The sequence below is a fragment of the Poromitra crassiceps genome, assembly GCF_964638095.1.
Source record: "Poromitra crassiceps genome assembly, chromosome: 12".
Taxonomy (NCBI): Eukaryota; Metazoa; Chordata; class Actinopteri; order Beryciformes; family Melamphaidae; genus Poromitra; species Poromitra crassiceps.
The window spans coordinates 32747283-32769164 of record NC_139632.1 but is presented as its reverse complement, the minus strand read 5'-3'; the positions used below and the strand labels follow the sequence as shown (position 1 = coordinate 32769164).

The 21882-nt window shown below is 45.0% G+C and overlaps 1 protein-coding gene across 1 annotated transcript in view; it reads left to right on the top strand.

Moving 5' to 3' along the window:
* The window catches only part of slc44a5b (solute carrier family 44 member 5b), a gene marked incomplete at its 3' end in the record, with an annotated part of 66278 nt that extends 45171 nt beyond the window's left edge, over window positions 1-21107 (top strand). Inside the window, exons 7-22 of the mRNA XM_083647491.1 lie at window positions 1013-1073; window positions 1177-1300; window positions 5292-5375; window positions 5559-5671; window positions 6813-6944; window positions 8266-8365; window positions 10939-11031; window positions 11614-11701; window positions 13004-13266; window positions 14603-14697; window positions 14803-14906; window positions 15061-15134; window positions 16371-16441; window positions 16588-16676; window positions 19710-19794; window positions 20992-21107. Of these exons, the coding sequence (XP_083503617.1) occupies window positions 1013-1073; window positions 1177-1300; window positions 5292-5375; window positions 5559-5671; window positions 6813-6944; window positions 8266-8365; window positions 10939-11031; window positions 11614-11701; window positions 13004-13266; window positions 14603-14697; window positions 14803-14906; window positions 15061-15134; window positions 16371-16441; window positions 16588-16676; window positions 19710-19794; window positions 20992-21107 (1692 nt within the window). The remainder of the gene's footprint in view (window positions 1-1012; window positions 1074-1176; window positions 1301-5291; window positions 5376-5558; window positions 5672-6812; window positions 6945-8265; window positions 8366-10938; window positions 11032-11613; window positions 11702-13003; window positions 13267-14602; window positions 14698-14802; window positions 14907-15060; window positions 15135-16370; window positions 16442-16587; window positions 16677-19709; window positions 19795-20991) is intronic.
* Window positions 21108-21882: the final 775 nt, after the last annotated feature.

Sequence of the window (21882 nt, the reverse complement as noted above, 5' to 3'; positions counted from 1 at the left end):
CCATGCATACTGAAAACACAAAGACTGACTGTGTACTTTACCTGTCAGCTGAGTGAGTATTATAAACAGTATGTATCTGTTGCACACACCATGCATACTGAAAACACAAAGACTGACTCTGTACTTTTGTGGTAATCCATAGAGGAATAGAATAAATTACATATTGCTGCCATAAATAAAGCATTCCAATGAAGGACCATGACAGCCCATGTTCTTGTAGTTGTATACAGTATATATATATGTAGTTGTATGTAGTTGTATACAGTGTATATATATGTAGTTGTATACAGTATACATGTATATGTAGTTGTATATGTAGTTGTATACAGTATATATATACACAGTATAGAGTATATATATATATATGCAATCCAGATTGTTTGGAGACTGAATATTAAACTCTGCCTCTGCTGCCTGTCACTCTGCATGTAAACAACACCAACTTAGTCTCTAGAATAGATAATGTCATCTGAAAACTTTGTTTTGCACCAGGAAATGTCATACAAATTGGCAACTCCAAATGGCAGCAAAGAGATAACTTATTAAAAATGTTGAACTTAAATACACAGAAATCATGTAACGCCATCTAGGTAGTGCAGCAGTAGATTCCCTGCTTACCAACACGAGGGTTGCAAGTTGGAGCCTCTGTGTTACCTCCGGCTTGGTCGGGGGTCCATGCAGGCACAATTGGCTGTGGGTCGGAAGCCGGATTAAGGCTACTAGAAATTAGCTTGCGCTTCAACTGAATTTAAGTGAGGTTCCAGTTCAAATCGTTATTGTCCCTATTTACTGGGATTGTGTTTGGCAGCGACACTATAGGTAAGATAATCACAATAAATCAAATACAGAAACATACTGGACATTAAAAATAAAATTGTGGAAAAGACAGGATGTTATAATTTAACATGTTTCTGGCAGTTGACTCCCTGACTATAATGACGCCTGTAATGAAAGAATAATGTTCCATTTCTTTCTCCTTGTTTGCCGTGATGCGTACTTTTCCCCCTTCCAGCCAGTTGCACAAGTCTTACGAGATGAAGACTGCCCCTCCATGATTGTGCCAAGCAGACCTTGTAAGTGAGTCTCCAGCTGAAACGCCACAGATGCTACCTCCATTATGTGTTGAACAAGCCGCTAAAGACACAAAATGTGTGTGTGTGTGTGTGTGTGTTTCAGTCCTTCAGCGGTGCTTCCCGGATTTCATAACGAGGAACGGGACTTTAACTGTAGCCAATCAGACCAACTTCAAAGACGGTGTAGGTAAAACCAGGAGCGTCATCGACCTCCGAGATGCAGCCAAGTAAGTCCTGCCACAGTAAATCCAGATCCGTGCTGTGCAAATGAAGTTATGCCAGTCGGAAACTCGCATATTAGACATTGTGGAATGACATGCTTCAGTTGTAATATATGCATAATATCAGTATATATTATTTGGCCTTTAAAACTGTTATAATATTGTCAATAGGGCTCCTCCCACCTCTGCACCCAGAGAGAGCTGGACAGATCATTTGGGGTAGGACCAATGGGCCAATGCCCAGTAATGTGTCCAAGCACATTAACCCATTGATACCTGATGCAGCATTTGTGTGTGTATCCCTTTAAGACCGTGAACCGCGTGACGCGGTTCGCGGTCTTAAAGGGATACACACACAAATGAGGGATATACACGCAAATGCTGCATCAGGTATCAATGGGTTAAACATCATTTGCATGTTTAGCGCATGAAAATGCAGCTATGAGCTTAAGACAAGAACCTTGAGGATACTTCCTCTCGCTTTGTAAACCTGCACTATCAACATGCGTCTGGGCTGAGACAGCAAAGCGGTTGATAGACTGATACATCTTGTATTTATACAGATGGGCTGACGTTATTATAAACACACACCATCCCATCTTTGCCGTGATCTGATTGTGTTTGCCTTGTGTTATGTGGAAAAATAACGTGCTTCAATGCTTTTCCTTTGTAGCCAAGTTACTGCCATGCAACAAGGAACGGAAAGGTCCTAAAACCCATTCTTTCACACTTTTAACTGTGCCTCCTCTGTAGCTGAGAGCTTTGTGCAGACTAACCTTCCCACCCATGCTGTTCACCATGAGGAATCTGTGTGTAACTGTGGAGAGGGGAGAAAGAGCAGATTCTCTAATAAAATAGTTCTGTGGCTTCATAACATCACTGTCAAGCCACTACTTTGTGAATCACTGCTGCACAGTCTCAGTCTGAGTAGAGAGCGAAATGTCGCCCCCTGGTGTCTATGGAGAATGGATTTGAATTTGGGTTCTTTTTCAGATTAACATTTCTTTTTCCATTAAAGGTGTACTATGCCGCTTTTTTTAGAGCCTTCAAACGGACATTTTTTTTTTTACATTTGTTTCTTATTTTTTACATTTCATAGTATATTTTAGCTACGCCGATCACATGTCCTGCACGGCCGCTGCACGTAGATCGTTTCCTTCCCCACAACGTCGAAATATATCGCTCCCACAATGACTACAGTATAAGATGTTCAGATAAACATGTGCACAGTGCATTCAGCAGCGTTGCATATAGCCTGCGGTACGGTACGTCCACATTCAACGATGTTTGATACATTAAAGAAAAAATAACTTGTGCGGGATTCGATCGCGGGGCGCTGGCTTCAGAGTCCTCTGTCTTAACCACTAGGCTGTTGATTTAATAACAATTAAAAGAGCACATTGTTCATCTAGAAGCCCTACTCTTCAAGAATGTGACTTTACGATGTAAAAGAAGAAGAAGAAGAAAGAAAACCATCTCCTTCCATCAAATGTGGGTTTCTGTAACGAGGCTGGATGGGACTCCTGACAGCTCAATTGAAGTCCTTTCATCATAAGGTTATGTTCAGGACGTCTGTATTGTTCACATGGGAATGTCAGCTCCTCCTCTGTCTGAGTCATAGGGCAGCGTGTCTGCAGCCTTGTAGTCATTGTATTGTATTGTAACTAGTATAGCTTTGTACTTTACCCTGACCTGGGGTGTTCAGGAACACAATTCAGCAAGTCAAGTCAAGTCAAGTCAAATTTTATTTATATAGCACCTTTCATACACAAGGCAATTCAAGGTGCTTTACAAAAAAATAATCGAAAAAACAAGCAGCAAAGCAATGCACATATAAAAAAACACACATAAAAAACACAGCCGACAGTTTTAGTTAAAATATATACCGTACTCAAATTAACAAACATGAAACATTATTTCTGTTTTAAATAAGTTACAAGGCACTCTTCAGTATTATTATTACATGTACAGTCCATTTGTTGGAAATGTACAGAACATGTCATGTTTCAGTTTGAATGGCCGCCATTAGTTTAGTTTGATATCATTACAGACGTGCTTATGCTGGCTGAACTGAGCTCATGTCTCAGCTGCTATTTCTTCTCCAATCCCAAATGCGAAATCCCCTGAGAACAGAGCCTTTTATCCTCTCCTGCTGCTACACGGCATCCATTTTAGTTCCTTACACTGAGGGAGACCGACTAAATTCCAAATAAATCTCTGTGAACCGTCCTTGAATTGTATTAGCAGAGCACCTAATATTTATACGTTACATTCAACAGAAATATAATTTTGTTTTTGTTTTTGAGAAATGATGAATAAATTGGCCTTCAATTGAGACACATTTTCCTATATAAAGTTCAACTTTAATTTACTTATTCAACAATCTCACTACTATAATAAGGCGGAGAGGTTCTGCTTCACGTGGCACACAACTGCGCTTCGCGTGGCGCTGCAAACATAGCCTAGGTAAACCCAGCCACCACGTGACCTGCTCTCTCAGTTCCCAGTCACTATAGTGACTATAGTGACTGAGAACAGGTCTGAGAGCAGGTCACGTGGGGGATGGGTTTACCCAGGCTACTGCAAACAAGCGTGCAAAGCTAGAAACGAGCATGCGAAGCGCGCAATATTTCTAGTTGCATATCAATGCAGCATATGTATTGTGTAGATTGCACGCTGTAGCACCAGGTGAAGGTTGGGTCTAGATTCCTCTCACAGCCTATAAGGAGCCCTTTGTGACCGAACATGTAGCGAGCTAGTGAGCTAAAAAACAAACAACAATACATCGGTTCAGCTACTTCATCTTGTGTATTTAAAAGGCATGAAGAAAACACATTGATAGGAAACAATGCTTTCATTCGTGTGGAGTAACTGAACCAGGTATTGTGTTTTCTTTGGTCACTGAACAACGTGCAACATCTGACCTGTTCTGTGAAATGAAGTAACTGCTGTGTGTGGAGCTAACATCAATATTCATTAGTGTGTGCTTTTCCAGAAGATGCTGCTCTGTAGAACATTTAGACACCTGCTGCCTGTCATGTCATTACCACAGGCGAGTCCCAGTCCCACTTGACTCGAGTACGAGTCCTGGACACATTGACTCGACTTGGACGTTGGAGACGAGGACTCTGACTTATTTTGTTGAAGAAGTAATAGCTATATAATGATAGCTATATTAACCCATTGATACCTGATGCAGCATTTGTGTGTGTATCCCTTTAAGACCGCAAACCGCGTCAATGGGTTAATACTGGGTTAATACTGTGACATTATTCAAGGCATGTGTGTTCCACCTACAGTTCATGTGGATTCACAACCATGTTCAGTAGGCTGAACTCCGGACTGTGACTCAGGTAATGGGGACTTGGACTCTTCTCTGGTAACTTGGACTTAGACTGGGACTGGAACAAACACGGGGGACTCGAGACTCGCTCAGAGTGGAGAGATGGTGACTTGACTAGACTACAACGCTGCTTCATAGTGCTTCAATAAGACTAATGCTGTATTGTGACTCCTGCTCTCAACATGTAGATCTAGATTTCCTCCAGACCCTCTTAATCTCATAACTTGCTCTGCGGGCTGACATTAGCCAAAGCATTTTGAAACGACGTATCTTCATCTGTGTTCATTGTAAGTGACACCATCAAAGATACGTTTAGTGTCCAAATGCCTTTGACAAAGCTGTAGTAACCTCAGAGAGCCAGTAACACACACCTGGACTCATGCCGAGCTCCCTCCAATGTTCTCATTCAATCTCTTCTCTCTCACCTCTTGTCTCCCCCCATCTCCCCCCGCCTCACCCTGTCACACCTCACCATGTCACCCTGTCACACCTCACCATGTCACCCTGTCACACCTCACCATGTCACCCTGTCACACCTCACCATGTCACCCTGTCACACCTCACCATGTCACCCTGTCACACCTCACCCTGTCACACATCTCACCCTGTCACACCTCTCACCCTGTCACACCTCACCCTGTCATCCTGTCACAGCGGTATCACCAGTCTGCTGGATGCCAAAGAAGTTGGTATGAAGATCTTTGAAGATTATGCCAGTTCCTGGTACTGGATCCTGATGTAAGGAGGCACAATGAGACTAATGCCAATGGAATCAAATGGCATATTTCTATTGTCTTGTGAAAACCTTGTAACCCCTTGTAACTGTGTGTTTGTTTGTGTGTTTGTTTGTTTGTGTGTTTGTTTGTGTGTTTGTTTGTTTGTTTGTTTGTGTGTGTGTGTGTGTGTGTGTGTGTGTGTTAGTGGCCTGGTGATAACCATGGTGGTGAGCCTGCTGTTTATCCTGCTGCTGCGCTTCACGGCCGGCGTTCTCCTGTGGCTCATTATCTTTGGTGTCATCACTGTGGTGGGCTATGGTGAGTATTCACCTTATTCACCACGCCCACTTTTTCTCTCTTCCGCATTAGATGCAATTGTATTTGTTCTTCCGATTCAGCGCTAGTTGGCGGCCAATTTCAAAACAAAACGTCACTATGAAATGAAGTTTTGCAACATTCAGAAGCTACACTGCGGCCAACTTCAGTTACATGTTCATATCGTTACTGCTTCGAGGAGCTGATGGCTGTACCCGGTCGGCATTTAACGTTAGTTACAAAAGCACGTCGACAGTGTTTTCTCACTGCCAGTAGCCTACAGTAGGGCTTGACAGATACTAGCTAGTCCGATCGGTCAGCACAGCCAGCGCTCCCAGCCCTCTCTGCTCGTTAAATATTTCCAAATAGCCGTTATTTTGATAAACCGATAAACCGGTCACATATTTGGAATGTTACGTTCTCACCCGAAAAAACATTAAAACTTTAAAACAGTTAGTTTTTTTGCTTGAAAACAGCTTTTTGGCAAGTCTAAAAATGATTACGGTAGACTTCCGGGTCTAAAACGGAAATACGATTACAAAATGACGTAATGCGGAAGCGTCCATATGTGGGCAAAGAATAAGGTAAATAGAAGACTCTCGTCACTCTGATGCATTCTCTTTGCTGTCATCACTGTGGTGGGATATGGTGAGTATAGAAGACACTCTGATGCATTGGTTTGATTATGGGTTATATTGGGTTGATGTTTCGGCACATATCGCCTTCTACAGGATACCTCAGTGACATAGTCTACAACACAGGTGTTCCAAATCAGTAGTTGGGTTTCCATTCAAATGTATCACACATGCTAACTGAATTTTCAGGAAATCGGCAAAAGAAAATGCAAAATCATGTGCCCCCTCCTCTCTCTCCCCCTCTCTCTCTCCCTCTCTCTCCCTCTCTCTCCCTCTCTCTCCCCCTCTCTCCTTCTCTCTCCCCCTCTCTCTCCCTCTCTCTCTCCCCCTCTCTCCCCCTCTCTCTCCCTCTCTCTCCCCCTCTCTCTCCCTCTCTCTCTCTCTCCCTCTCTCTCCCTCTCTCTCCCCCTCTCTCCCCCTCACTCTCTCTCCCTCTCTCTCTCCTTCTCTCTCTCCCTCTCTCTCCCTCTCTCTCTCCCTCTCTCTCCCCCTCTCTCTCTCCCTTGCAGGTATCTGGCACTGTTACTGGGAGTTCAGCACTCTGAGGGGGAAGCGGGATAATGACGTCACCATCTCAGACATCGGTTTCCAGACAGACTTCAGGGTCTACCTGCAGCTCAGTCAGACCTGGCTGGTCTTCAGTACGTCTCCATGCTTCCTCTACCTGTTTAGAAGATACTATATTGTCTCTTTGTGTTTTTGTGAGCTTTCACTTACAGAACACGCTTCTATCCAAAGTGCCTCGCAGTACCATGAGTGCATACATGTACATTTTTAGCATCGGTGGATCCAGTGGGAATTGAACCCCTAACCCCCGGCCATGTTAGTGCCCTGCTCAACCCACTGATCTATAGAGAAGCACAGTTACAGGAAGTTCATATTTCACATGTGAAACATATCGACGCTGTCAGGCGGAAGGAAACCGTGTATCTCCAAATTCGTCCATTTTTTTCTTTTTCCCCATAAATTAATTTAGTGGGTGCTCAAAAATAACCAGTGAAAGTTTCAGGTACTTTGGAATAATGAAAGATGTTAGATTACTGGTTATTAATGTTGTTATTACTATTACACTATGTTAAAATGGGAATGTTCCTCCTTGTGAAAAATAGCTTTTTTGGAGATACAAGTTGCGACGATACATTTGTTTTTGTATTAAAGCTACAATATGTCACTTTTACATGTAAATGAACGTCTGTTACATTCCATTGCCAAACAAGTTCACAGAATGCTGATTAATGGTCCGTTCGGGGACTGAAATTAAGACCCGCCAAGCGGCAATGGCGACTAGATTTTAGGTTTGGCGTGTGACGCTCAGGGGTCTACCTGCCACATGGCGACTCCCAAAATAGGCATGTAAAATGAAAGCTGCAACATGAGTGCTTCGTGAGGCTGTCTCTAGTCTTCTGGCTGTTTCATTCTGGCTCTCCTGTATAGGCTACCAAACGTGACTCTGGAATGAAATGCAGTCGTCAATTTAGCGGAGGTAAAAAGCGTCTTTTTACCTCCGCTAAATTGACAGCCTATGTCGGGCGAATCAATCAATGAATCAATCGCTCGCGCTTGTTGCCGACGCTCGTATGATATGAGGAGATGAATCAAAATGCTTACCACAAATAAAGCCAAAGGGGAGCCGAGAGCGAGTGCAGGAGAGCTGACGCAGGTACGTATTGATACGCACCTGCACCTGCTGGAGATTCAAGTTGTGCGCTGTCTCCACTGACACTGTCGCAGTTATTACTTTTAGCTGCGTTGTTTTTTCATCAAGGCAATGTCCAGAAGATATTGCTTCACGAGTGTCTGCAAATGCAGATAGATAGGCTACAGTAGGAGCGTGCATGTTGTCTGTTTCAATAATGAAAGCGTCCTTTCAGGTCAGCTGTATCCATCTCCTGATATGTTTCATTTGTTCTGTAGTGATCTCACTGTCTTGTTTTGTAGTGATCTCACTGTCTTGTTTTGTAGTGATCTCACTGTCGGTCATTGAGGCCGTCATTCTGATCATGCTGATATTCCTGAGGAGGCGGGTGTGCATCGCCATCGCGTTACTGAAGGAGGGAAGCAAGTAAGTGATTTCTGTGAGAAGGTCTGAGGCTGGGAAGTTTAGGAATGTCCTTTAATTGTTTGCAAACAATAGCACGAAGTGCAGCCAAGCAAGTGTGTGGAACAAAGAGCGCTAGACAGCAGTTTGTTTGCAGTATTAAACGTAGGTTGTGAAATGCAGGGGGGGGGAGGGGCCTGGGGGATCTGAGACCCCCTGATTGACACTTGAGACCCCCTGAAAGCCTCACAGCAACTTTTGCGTGGAGGGGGGGGGGGGGGGGGGGGTCTCTGGAAAAATCTGCAGTTGTCACTAAAAATGTATTTTAAAAACTTACTATGTCCAGTATTCATTATTCAGATTGCAGAACATCTATTCACAAATATGTGTAGGTTGTTGTGTTTCCTTGCCATTGAAATACCCGGTTGTTTCTGGTAAGACCACCTTCCATGAGTTCATGGTCTGCATTCTCCCCAATCCAAATGTTGTAGTTTAGAAAATCCCAAACTGACCCCGTACAACAGGGATACTCAACTTGCTTTGCCCGGGGGCCACTTTCGTGAAATGATAGAAGGCCAGGGGCCAGTTAACACATTAAGTGCCAGAGACGACCTAACTCGTCTTACATAATCCAGCGCTTAAGTGCCAAGGACGAGCTAACTCGTCTTACATAAACATTTTTTTTTTTTGACGGTGGGACATCAATCAACCCCTTTTACATCTTCGAGATAACTATTTGGAGCAAGAGCATGTGTGTAATCTATTTTACCGACCACTAAGTGGCGACAGAGACCGAGAGAAGCCACAGCCACGGGACCCAAAAGCAGCCGCCTCCCGCGGAAATGGCTTGGCGATTTTACAGTCAGAAGCCCGGACACACACACAGAACGGACAGAGATCTCTTCCCCCCAGAGCCGCGGAGCAACGCGCGAACACACACACACACACACACACACACACACACACACACACACACCGCGGGAGCAAGCCATTCAAGGAAATGGCTTGGCGATTTTACAGTAATCCATTTCAGACTCGTCCCCGCACGCAGGCAAGCAGGCAGGCAGGCACGCAGACAGACAGGCAGGCAGCACAACGCGCTTCTGACACGCCCGCTGTTAGGAGGAAGGAGGAGAAGACACACGGAGGGAGGAGTTTGAATGAGAGGGGTGTTTCCTGTTGTTATGGAGGAAATTACTGTTCAAAACTATTGTTTAGAATGTCTGACGGTCTTACTGATGCCAAAAATGAATGGTTAAAGTGACTGTTTCACAAAAAGCCATTTATCTCTGAATAAATTTCCAGACGCTGAAACCATGCTGTACTCAACGGCTAATATCTACATAACTACTAACTCTGCAAACTAACTCTTTTAGACAGAGAAAGCACACATTCTATTAGTTATTTTTAGATGATTGGTGTTCATGAATTCTTAACAGAAAAGAATCCTCGGCTGTTCTAAAATGAGCCAGAATCGTCAAAAACACCCCTGGCACAACTTACCTACAGGAATGAAAACATGGCTGGCATTCAATGTGTTAATAAACAAACAATATACATTTTTCTGTAGCGGATTGTAGGTTTTTGGGGTGTCAGCCGGAGTTTAGTCTGACAATGTTGTGCACACCGGATAGTTAGTTAGGTTAAGTTAGTTAGGTTAAGTACATACATAAGTGCCTGGGTAGCGAGCAGACGGCAGTATTTGACAATTTAGCAGCTAAATCATAGATTATTGAAAAATATTCCATATTCCAGACTGAAATGCTATAACAGAAGTGGAGTATTGGCCAGAATGACATGAACATTTGGACACTTATTCAGCGGGTATCTTGCATGTCGCGTTCAGGTGCACTGTAAAAGAAAAAAAAATGCAATTCCATCGCGGGCCGCATGTTGAGTATCACTGCCGTACAACATGAAAAGCGGTGGATTTTCCCCCCCTCATTACTTGCTAACTTTGGATTCACTTCTGAAAGGCTGAATCCAAACAGAATCAGATGGGCGAGTCCGGAGACTCCTGAAGGTTCCGGGAGAAAATACATTTTCTCTGCAACAAAGACCAATTAAATTGGCCACTATCTGGAAGTGAAATAGAAGCTGCTAATCTGCAGTTGACAGTTCAGTTACATTATTCAACAAGAGAATAAAGTGCTACGGGAATTAGTCCGAAAACTCGGAAATGCGTTCGCATGGCTTCCCTCGTCTGGAAGTTAATGGGATTGTTTTGGCGATTGCGTTTCAGCTACGAAAATCATAAAAAACGATCTTCATTTGTGATGATCTTGCTGAACACAAAGGTCTCAGTTTCATAAACTTTTGTTAAACACAGAACTTATTTCAGGCATCTCACCAAAATCCCCATAATCCAGACGAGGGAACCCAGCGCTAATGCTAACCCAATGCTAACTCTGTCATCCCTGCAGCACTCTATACAACACAGATATTAAAGACATATAGACTAGCATCATAATATACGTCCCTCCACAGGAAGTGTGAATGAAAGTTCTGTGGAGTCCCTGCAGGTTAACGAGGTGTTTGGGACTCCATTTCCATGCAACGCCACAATTAAGAAAGATGTTTGGTCTCTGTCATTTCAGGGCCATCGGCTACATCATGTCCGCTCTCTTCTACCCCGTCATCACCTTCTTCCTCCTGGCCATCTGCATCGCTTACTGGGCCGTCACAGCAGTGTATCCTCCTACCTGCCGGAGGGCAGTGCTGAGCTAGTTCACCCAGAGAAATCAGAGCACTTCCTTCTATGGTAGTTTTAGAAACCAGACTATGAGGTCATTCAGATGGTTCACAAGATCATGTTTAAGATCATTCATGAGACAGACACACTGCTCTCTTTGTCTGCTCTGTTAGAGAAAACAGACGTTGAACGGTGGGAGCTTCTACGTTACCATTGAAAGCAATCGCTCATCTGAACGCAAAGACGTCAGTGGAAACAAGTCGCCACCTTTTTTGTTTGTATTTACATTTGTATAGACTATTTTCACAGAATTGTTAATCCTGTCCTGGGTAGGACAGGATTAGCCAACACTGCAACAGTGCTAGCAAACACTGCAACACTGCTAGCAAACACTGCAACAGGAAGTGAGCTGGGGTGCAATTTAGAATGTTAATGTTGTGAAGTTAAATCCGTCTATAAATAGCATGTGACTGAAGTATCGAAACTGACTGTTAGTTTTGCCTGTAGTCAGTGTTTGTGGTGATCTATTAGAATTCTCTCTTCCTCTGTGTGTTTTGCCCTCTTAACTGGATCCCTGCAGCTTCTTGGCATCATCCGGTGATGCAGTCTATAAGGTCATGTCTACTCAGCCCAAATGCATGTATGCCAACCTCACCTGCAAGCCAGAGGTGAGCCCTGCTCTCCTACACAGCTCTCTGACTGCAGCTTGCATTTGCTAAAGCAGCCATTTCCAAACTTCACTTTGAAAACTGCCCACCCAACCCTTTAACCCATTGATACCTGATGCAGCATTTGTGTGTGTGTCCCTTTAAGACCACGAACCGCGTTAACGCGGTTCGCGGTCTTAAAGGGATACACACACAAATGAGGGATATACACGCAAATGCTGCATCAGGTATCGATGGGTTAATCATCATAACTCTGATCAACACATGAGACTAAGATGATGTATTTCCCTATATTTATTTATTTATTTCACAAACAGAACATGTGAACGCAGTACGGCAATGCGGTGGAAATTAATCCATCCACATACAAAAATGGAGGCAAAATAAACCCAAAAGGCCAGATTGACAACATTTTCTTGACCCTTAGGGTCCCACAAGTCCATAAATTGACATTAAGACATTATCTCCATACTGGATATGAATCACACGTTGGCATATCATAGCTTGTCAGGAAGGAGGATAAATAACACTCCAAAGTTAGTCTAAATTTTGGAAAGGGAAAACGTATTGATTGTAAAAGACCTCTCATGGCTCACACTTTGTAATTCACTGCTCTACACGTTTTCTTTGCTGAAGGAATATCTCTGGAATTTGTATCTGTTATTGTTGTTGTTTTGTTTCAGGAAAATCCTGCTGTTACTGATGTTTAGTTTGTTTTGTTTTTTCATTCCTCTGACACTTCTTTTTTACGCTGTGTGAAATAGTGAAGGGTCAGATGTCTTCATCACATGAAAGCTGTCATGTAATATCTGATATCTGATAAGGCTGTAATCAATCGGTGCAAATGTACAAGCTTCTTTATTGCCTACAAGTCATATCTGATAACTGGCAGTGATTTCCCCGGTGGGAAGTGTGTGAGTCACTGTGCTCACACTGTGTGTGCTGTGTTCACACTGGAGTTGACAGCTATGAACGCTTATTTGACCGATGTTATTTAACAGCTGCAACCCTTTTTAGAAGGTCATGTGACTGTCGAAGGATTATGTGCTCGGTGGTCACATGACCTTTTAATAAATGAAAGCCACACAATGGGAAATGGCTTATTAATCATGCAAAATGGAGATGCAATGAAGGAAATGAGGCAAAAAGTGAAAGAAGGCACGCCCACATTCTCCTGTCATCGAGTGGTGTGACACATTATTGAAACACTGTGTGACATGAATATTATCAGCAGATGTTAGCACAGCATTTGATGACACTATGGAACGTAAACAACATCAAATCCGATTGTTTTTCCTCCAGACCTTCAGCCAGACGAATGTCACCAAAGTGTGCCCAGGCTCTCAGTGTACGTTTGCCTTCTACGGCGGTGAGAGTCTGTACCACCGCTACATCCTGCTGCTGCAGCTGTGCAACCTGCTGGTGTTCCTGTGGCTGGTGAACTTCACGCTGGCCCTGGGTCAGTGCACGCTGGCCGGAGCCTTCGCCTCATACTACTGGGCCCTGAAGAAGCCCCAGCACATCCCCGCCTGCCCGCTGTACGCCTCCTTCAGCAGAGCCTTACGGTGGGTTCCTTATTCTCTGTCGTTTTCAATATCAAGGACCCCTTGACATCCTGTCTGAAGATCTGACCAGTGTGAGATGACACACAGCAGCTTCCTGACAATCCAGGGAAGGTTGGACTGCTGCTGGGCTGTTGAGGTTGGAGACGGGTAAATACAGCACAGGCTCCCCATCAGATCCAGACACTGTTTTCCCAGTGAAGAAGAAGCTGCAGGGGGTCAGAGTGAGTCTGGACTGGAACAGAGGAAAGCTGTCCTTCTCTGATCCTGATACTAACACACGCATACACACCTTCACTGACGAGATGTCTCCCTTTAACACTGTGGCCCCTCTGAAGAGGTTACCAGTGCCTTCACTGGTACGGTGGTCTGGTCTCTGTAACAGTGGAACAGCAAAGTTAGGGGGCGTGTCCACCAACCAACAGCACTTGAAGCGCTGGTGCTGAGCTGAAATACATTTTTACATTGTGACCACTAGGGGCTGAGGTATCTATAAGAGGGTCTGTCTGTCTGTCTGTCTGTCCTGTCCCTCCCCAAGAAAGACAGACAGACAGTAGCAAAGTTACCAATGATGTCCTGCTCGGTCTGGTGACCAGGTCCCCCAATGCTCTTTAAGTTAAGTTTTGGTTTTATCTTTGTTTAATCTGGATCTTGTTTAATCTGGATCTTGTTTAATCTGGATCTTGGCTGGCAGCCGAACGGCCCAGACGCCAGTTGGAGATTGCTGCATCTGTGAACATCTAATGATATCACTCCACAGTCACCAAGTCTGCTCCATGTTGATTTGAAGGAAATTAACTGCCGACAGTTCAAAAGACATTAGCTTGTTACTCTTTGGATGCTACAGACAAACACTCGACTAAGCTACGTTAGAAACATTCCATTTCTCCGATCTTCATTTTAATTGGAGCACAAACCTTTTAATTGCTAAACAGCAGTCTTCCACATGTGTTTACATGGCTTTGGTTGCAGTCCTGCTGAAGCATTTCTGGCGGAAGCTTGTAAATTAATTGCGCTTGTAATAACATGATTTTGAATCAATATTTCATGACAAATGATGAATGTATTTGCTCATGTAAGTAGCTGTACAATAAGTGGTGAAATGTACAGAGAGCTGAAAATAAGCGCCAGTGGAGTAAAACAAGGCCCCACCAACACCAGTCGTCAAATGCAGGAAATGTGTTCAAAAGTAATCCAATGAGTTACATGACTTTAATATTGTGATACCTGGATTATGTTACTGATTACAATTTGTAACTTTAATTAGTAATTGTATCAGATCAGATTACATTTTGAAAGTAACCCTCCCAACCCTGTCGCTTGCTTTGCTGTGTCACAGGTATCACACAGGCTCCCTGGCCTTTGGCTCCCTGATCCTGGCTGTGGTGCAGATGTTCCGACTGGTTCTGGAGTATCTGGACCACAAGCTCAAAGGTACAGTACAGTACAGCTCCAGCTCTTCAAGATCCTGACTTTACTGAATCCAACACTCATTTCAACCTGCATGTGTACACTGGGTGATGGGTGATCTTTTCTCAGGTGCTCACAATGTATTTGCGCGATTCCTGATTTGCTGCCTCAAATGCTGCTTCTGGTGCCTGGAGCATTTCATCAAGTTCATGAACAGGAATGCCTACATCATGGTGAGTGATGAGGAGAACATCTGCTTTGCCAACAGTTTGGTCTGATTCACTGCCAGTGTTGCTGTTGATCCTTCCGGCTTGCACTTTGACCACTGGTTTGACGTTGAATCACCGACTTTATGTTCGAACTGTCGACCTGTTTTCTCACCAACAGATGGCGATATATGGGAAGAACTTCTGCACCTCTGCAAAGGATGCGTTCTTCCTCTTGATGAGGAATGTTATTAGGTAAGGCGTTTGTGCCTTGGAGGCCCCCAGTAGATCCACATGTCTGAGAAGGTGCAAGGTACGGATGACTCACCAGCTGCTGCCACACTCTCTCTTCGCACTGCAAAGTCATTAATTTTGCACCATTTTTGCCTGCTGACAGATTACGTAAAGGCGTTTGTCATCAGCCGACATGGCAGGCTAACAAAAATAAAAGATTTAGTTCCAAGACAATCTAAAATTATGCTTCCGGGCGTCCGGGTAGCACAGCGGTATATTCCCTGCCTACTAATACAAGGGTCGCAGGTTCAAGCCCCCATGTTACCTCCTGCTTGGTTGGGCGTCAATACAGGTGGGTGGGAAGCCGGATTAAGGGTATGTGTCCCAGTTACTGCACTAGTGCCTCCTCTGGTCGGTCGGGGGGGGGGGGGCTGTTTCGGGGGGAGAAGAACTGGGGGAATAGCATGATCCTCTACGTCCTGCCGGTGAAACTGTCAAGTGAAAAGAAGCGACTTGGTTAAGTAAAACAAAAAGTCATAGGATTTATCCTGCTGACAGTGGACACATTGGCTTCTGTAAAGGCTTTGTCAGCCAACATGGCAGCCTAATGAAAGACAGGTTTGGATTTGATTCTCAAAATGTGCTTCTGTGTAGGAGAGCTTGTCATTGAGCCAAACCACAGGACCAGTGTGTAGCAGAGGTGTCTGCACTTTGCTCTCACACACACACACACACACACACACACACACACACACACACACACACACACACACACACAGTGTGTGTGTGTGTGTGTGTCAGAGCTGTCTGCCTCTCTGGGTGTGTGGGGCAGAGCTGTCTGTGTGTGTGTGTGGGGGGGGGGGCAGAGCTGTCTGCCTCTCTTGTGTGTGTGTGTGTGTGTGTGTGTGTGTGTGGCAGAGCTGTCTGCCTCTGTGTGTGTGTGTGTGTGTGTGTGGCAGAGCTGTCTGCCTCTGTGTGTGTGTGTGTGTGTGTGTGTGTGTGTGGCTGTGTGGCAGAGCTGTCTGCCTCTCTCTGGGTGTTTGTGTGTGTGTGTGTGTGTGTGTGTGTGTGTGTGTGGCAGAGCTGTCTGCCTCTCTGTGTGTGTGTGTGTGTGTGTGTGTGTGTGTGGCAGAGCTGTGTGTGTGTGTGTGTGTGTGTGTGTGTGTGTGTGTGTGTGTGTGTGTGTGTGTGTGTGTGTGTGTGTGGCAGAGCTGTCTGCCTCTCTGGTGTCACTCTGGGCTCTCTCTCTCTCTGCAGGGTGGCTGTCCTGGACAAAGTGACAGACTTTCTGCTTTTCTTGGGGAAACTGCTTATTTCAGGGAGTGTTGGTGAGTTTCATTTCACTCACGCTCAGTGAAGGACTGTCATCCACAGTGCTATGGTGTATATGTGTTTGTGTTTGTGGTATGGTGTATATGTGTTTGTTTGTTTAATATGAGTGTAACTTTTTCACTTTTTCACATGTCTTTGCTAGGTGTTCTTGCATTTTTCTTCTTCACACGTAAGATACCAGTTATTCAAGAGGAGGTGCCATCGCTAAATTACTACTGGGTCCCCCTTCTGGTAAGGAACAGGAATGCAGGCTAAGTCATTGTGAAGTTTGCTTTTACCAAAACAGGTTATTTTTGCTGAGGCATTTCCTTTTAAACGCTACACACAAGTTACAACATGCTTTGCAGGTGTGAGGGCGGGATTTGAGCGGGTGTGAGGGCGGGGTTTGAGCGGGTGTGAGGGCGGGGTTTGAGCGGGTGTGAGGGCGGGGTTTGAGCAGGTGTGAGGGTGGGGTTTGAGCGGGTGTGAGGGCGGGGTTTGAGCGGGTGTGAGGGCGGGGTTTGAGCGGGTGTGAGGGCGGGGTTTGAGCGGGTGTGAGGGCGGGGTTTGAGCGGGTGTGAGGGCGGGGTTTGAGCAGGTGTGAGGGTGGGGTTTGAGCAGGTGTGAGGGCGGGGTTTGAGCGGGTGTGAGGGCGGGGTTTGAGCGGGTGTGAGGGCGGGGTTTGAGCGGGTGTGAGGGCGGGGTTTGAGCGGGTGTGAGGGCGGGGTTTGAGCGGGTGTGAGGGCGGGGTTTGAGCAGGTGTGAGGGCGGGGTTTGAGCGGGTGTGAGGGCGGGGTTTGAGCGGGTGTGAGGGCGGGGTTTGAGTGGGTGTGAGGGCGAGGTTTGAGGGAAACCCTTACAAAATCTGAACATGAAATCAATAAATCATACTCTCAAATTGATAGACCGCCGCCTTGAGTAAAGATAGGTAAAAATCTCCATACACATCTGCATCCCATACACTCTTTTACAACACATTTATATTTGTTTTTCTGCACTTTGCACCCTGCTGGTCAGATGTGTGCACTGCAGTTGATGGCACCAATGTAGTTTGGAAAGTATGAAAGGATGTGTTGGCGCCCTGGTAGCACGTCTCCTTTAAGGAGCCCATAAAAAGCTCCAGCACATAAACAGCGGGTGCATCTTGTTTGCCTCGATGTGGAGAGTCATAAACTTGCTTTAAACACCGTTCCAATTATTCAGAGAGCAGTTGACAGTGTTGCACAAGCTAATTAGTTTTCTTCAAGTTTTCGTGGCTCAGCGGTTCCTCTGCTGTTTGATGTCTTCAGTGTTTATTAGTCTGCACATGTTTACTTTGACATCATGATGGCTGCGCTGTGCGTATTGCAGGGTTGTTGTTTTTTATCACGTCTTTTCAGATCCCCCTCCTGTTTTCTCCCCAAGTGGACTTGGCCAGTTCCCCCTGCTGTCTTGGTCATTGCTCCACCCCCTCTGCCGATCTGGGGAGAGTTGTAGTCTAGCACCATGCTTCCTCTGATGCATGAGCAGTCACCTGACAGTGAGGAGTGTCACCGGCAGGACGTACTGTAGCACGTGGGAGGATTCCCTTCCCTTCGCCCTCCAACAGGCGCCCTATACACGGCCAATTGTGCCTGTATGGATACCCGACCAAGCCGGAGGTAACACGGGGGCTCGAACCTGTGACCCTGTGCTGTATGGATGGCCATATTGCAGGGTTTTGAGTGTGTGAGGAAAACTACCTTTTACTATGATCAGAACCTGCGTATAATGTTAAGGTGGACATGCCTCGATCATCAGAACCTGCTTATAATGTTAAGGTGGACATGCCTCGATCATCAGAACCTGCGTATAATGTTAAGATGGACATGCCTCGATCATCAGAACCTGCGTATAATGTTAAGATGGACATGCCTCGATCATCAGAACCTGCTTATAATGTTAAGGTGGACATGCCTCGATCATCAGAACCTGCGTATAATGTTAAGATGGACATGCCTCGATCATCAGAACCTGCTTATAATGTTAAGGTGGACATGCCTCGATCATCAGAACCTGCATATAATGTTAAGGTGGACATGCCTCGATCATCAGAACCTGCGTATAATGTTAAGGTGGACATGCCTCGATCATCAGAACCTGCGTATAATGTTAAGGTGGACATGCCTCGATCATCAGAACCTGCGTATAATGTTAAGGTGGACATGCCTCGATCATCAGAACCTGCTTATAATGTTAAGGTGGACATGCCTCGATCATCAGAACCTGCGTATAATGTTAAGGTGGATATGCCTCGATCATCAGAACCTGCTTATAATGTTAAGGTGGACATGCCTCGATCATCAGAACCTGCATATAATGTTAAGGTGGACATGCCTCGATCATCAGAACCTGCGTATAATGTTAAGGTGGACATGCCTCGATCATCAGAACCTGCTTATAATGTTAAGGTGGACATGCCTCGATCATCAGAACCTGCATATAATGTTAAGGTGGACATGCCTCGATCATCAGAACCTGCATATAATGTTAAGGTGGACATGCCTCGATCATCAGAACCTGCGTATAATGTTAAGGTGGACATGCCTCGATCATCAGAACCTGCGTATAATGTTAAGGTGGACATGCCTCGATCATCAGAACCTGCGTATAATGTTAAGGTGGACATGCCTCGATCATCAGAACCTGCATATAATGTTAAGGTGGACATGCCTCAATCATCAGAACCTGCGTATAATGTTAAGGTGGACATGCCTCGATCATCAGAACCTGCGTATAATGTTAAGGTGGACATGCCTCGATCATCAGAACCTGCGTATAATGTTAAGGTGGACATGCCTCGATCATCAGAACCTGCGTATAATGTTAAGGTGGACATGCCTCGATCATCAGAATCTGCGTATAATGTTAAGGTGGACATGCCTCGATCATCAGAACCTGCGTATAATGTTAAGGTGGACATGCGTCGATCATCAGAACCTGCGTATAATGTTAAGGTGGACATGCCTCGATCATCAGAACCTGCGTATAATGTTAAGGTGGACATGCCTCGATCATCAGAACCTGCATATAATGTTAAGGTGGACAGGAAGTATCAACCTCTGAGCAAAACACAAATACATTCTGTCATTGTGTTACTTATGAATGCTATTATAGTGAAAATAAATTATTCCCCTTTTTGCTAAGGACCCCCTGGAACCCCCTCAAGGACCCCTGCCCCCCTCCCTTTGAGACGCACTGTAGAGAGTATTGATCCTGTTAGAGAGTATTGATCCTGTATTGATCGTGTCCTGTTGCTCCTGACAGACGGTGATATTTGGATCCTACCTGGTGGCACATGGCTTTTTTAACGTCTACGCCATGTGTGTGGACACGCTGTTCCTTTGCTTCTGTAAGTATAGTATGCTATTATTTCAATACTTCATGTTACTACACACTGTAAGTACTGTATGCTATTCTTTCAATACTTCATGTTACTACACACTGTAAGTACTGTATGCAATTATTTCAATACTTCACATTACTACACACTGTAAGTACTGTATGATATTCTTTCAATACTTTACATTACTACACACTAAGTACTGTATGCAATTCTTTCAATACTTCACATTACTACACACTGTAAGTACTGTTATGCTATGCTTTCAATACTTCACATTACTACACACTAAGTACAGTATGCAATTATTTCAATACTTCACATTACTACACACTAAGTACTGTATGCTATGCTTTCAATACTTCACATTACTACACACTAAGTACAGTATGCAATTCTTTCAATACTTCACATTACTACACACTGTAGGAACACCAGACTAACAGCACACAGAGCTGCTGTGTTGAGTCAGAAGATATATGTCAGAAATATGTCAGCTAACATGTCGGCTCCTGACTTCCTCAACACCTCCTCCTCCAAACTGTCTGTAAATGAATCACTGAAATTGACTCTTTTGGCAGTTTTCCCCTAGCCTGTAAACCATCCTGATCACATGAACTCACATTCTGATTGGTTCTGTAGATCAGTCTGGCCTCGAGCCCCGCCCCCAGCAATTTCCAGAAATTACAAAGTGCACGGGCCAATCAGGGACCTGCCTTGTAGTTGACAACCTAACCGGCCAATCACGGACGCCACTGGCCACACAGTATGACGGCTCCCGAAACAACGAGCGCTAACGTTAACGTTACTAGAGTAAACATCCATAAATGCAGTTATTGCAGAAATAGACTCAATAACAACAAATAAACAAGAATATGTACCAGCGGAGTTTCTCGGTGGAAAAGACGTTTTCGCCGTTCTTCCGAAGTTGTCTGTCAAGGCAAGTACTCCCGCCCACTGACATCGGTGGACGTATTGGAGTCCAGACTGACACATGGAGACACACAGAATGTGAGATCATGTTATCAGGACGTTTTTTACCAGGCTAGTTTCCCGCCTTCTTTACTTCCTGCTTGACTCTCAGTCTAAAGTACAGTATCTGTACTAACTCTTTCCTGTCTATCTCTTTCTGCCTGCTGCTCTGTGCACTGTGTGCTGCTCTCCTCCTCCTTTCTCCTCCCTGGCTGTGCTCCCCCTGCTGGCCAGGTGAAGACCTGGAGAGGAACGATGGTTCTTCCTCCAGGCCGTACTACATGTCCCCTGGCCTGCACAAGATCCTACGCAAAGGAGAGCAGGGTGCTAAGCTGTGCTCTGGCTCCTGAGAGTCGCGTGCTGTACCACACACACACACACACACACACACTTCAAACTGAACTGAACTGCTGACTCTGTCCCTCGCCTCTCGCGTGTGTGTACGTGTGTGTGGGGGTCTACTCTGGAGTACTGTAGGGCTCGACACTGAACATGGAGCTAGCCCCCCCTGCTGGGATAACCCTGATATGACACGACATGTTTTTGGCCACGGGGGCCGAGAAAAGAGGCTCTACTCCGGTGTTGCCAGATTGCGCACTTTTCAGCCAGTTGGGCTGTTTTGGGTTACATTGTGCGGGGGGGGGGAATGGGCGTGGCCGGGTGGACGGAGTCCCCATAGACAGACCTGCTGTTGTTGGGGCTGTTTTGTGTCTTTGCGCTGGAAAGCATCAGCTGTACTGTATCTGGCAACTCACTTCCTCTCTTGAGCCAAGGACCCTACAAAAGAAGGATAAGACATCACAGCGTTTGTTTTTTGTTTGTTTTTTGTCAGGGAGCATATACAATAAGACATTAATCCTCATAGGGGAAGAGATGCATTGTAACAGATTTAGCCATAGGCAAAAAAAAATTAAGTTTGCCTTGCTGGCCAGTTCTATAAACCATCATTCTTCCTTATTCCTTTCATTTTTCCTTAACCATTTGTCTGGAAACAGATCATGGCTCTGTTCAGCAGCTGCTTATAGCTCAGCTCAAGCTCCTGTTTGGTCCAAAATAGAGCTGGATTAGCTTCCTATACACCATGATACATGTCCAACATCAATGTGTTTTCTTTCATCTGGTGGA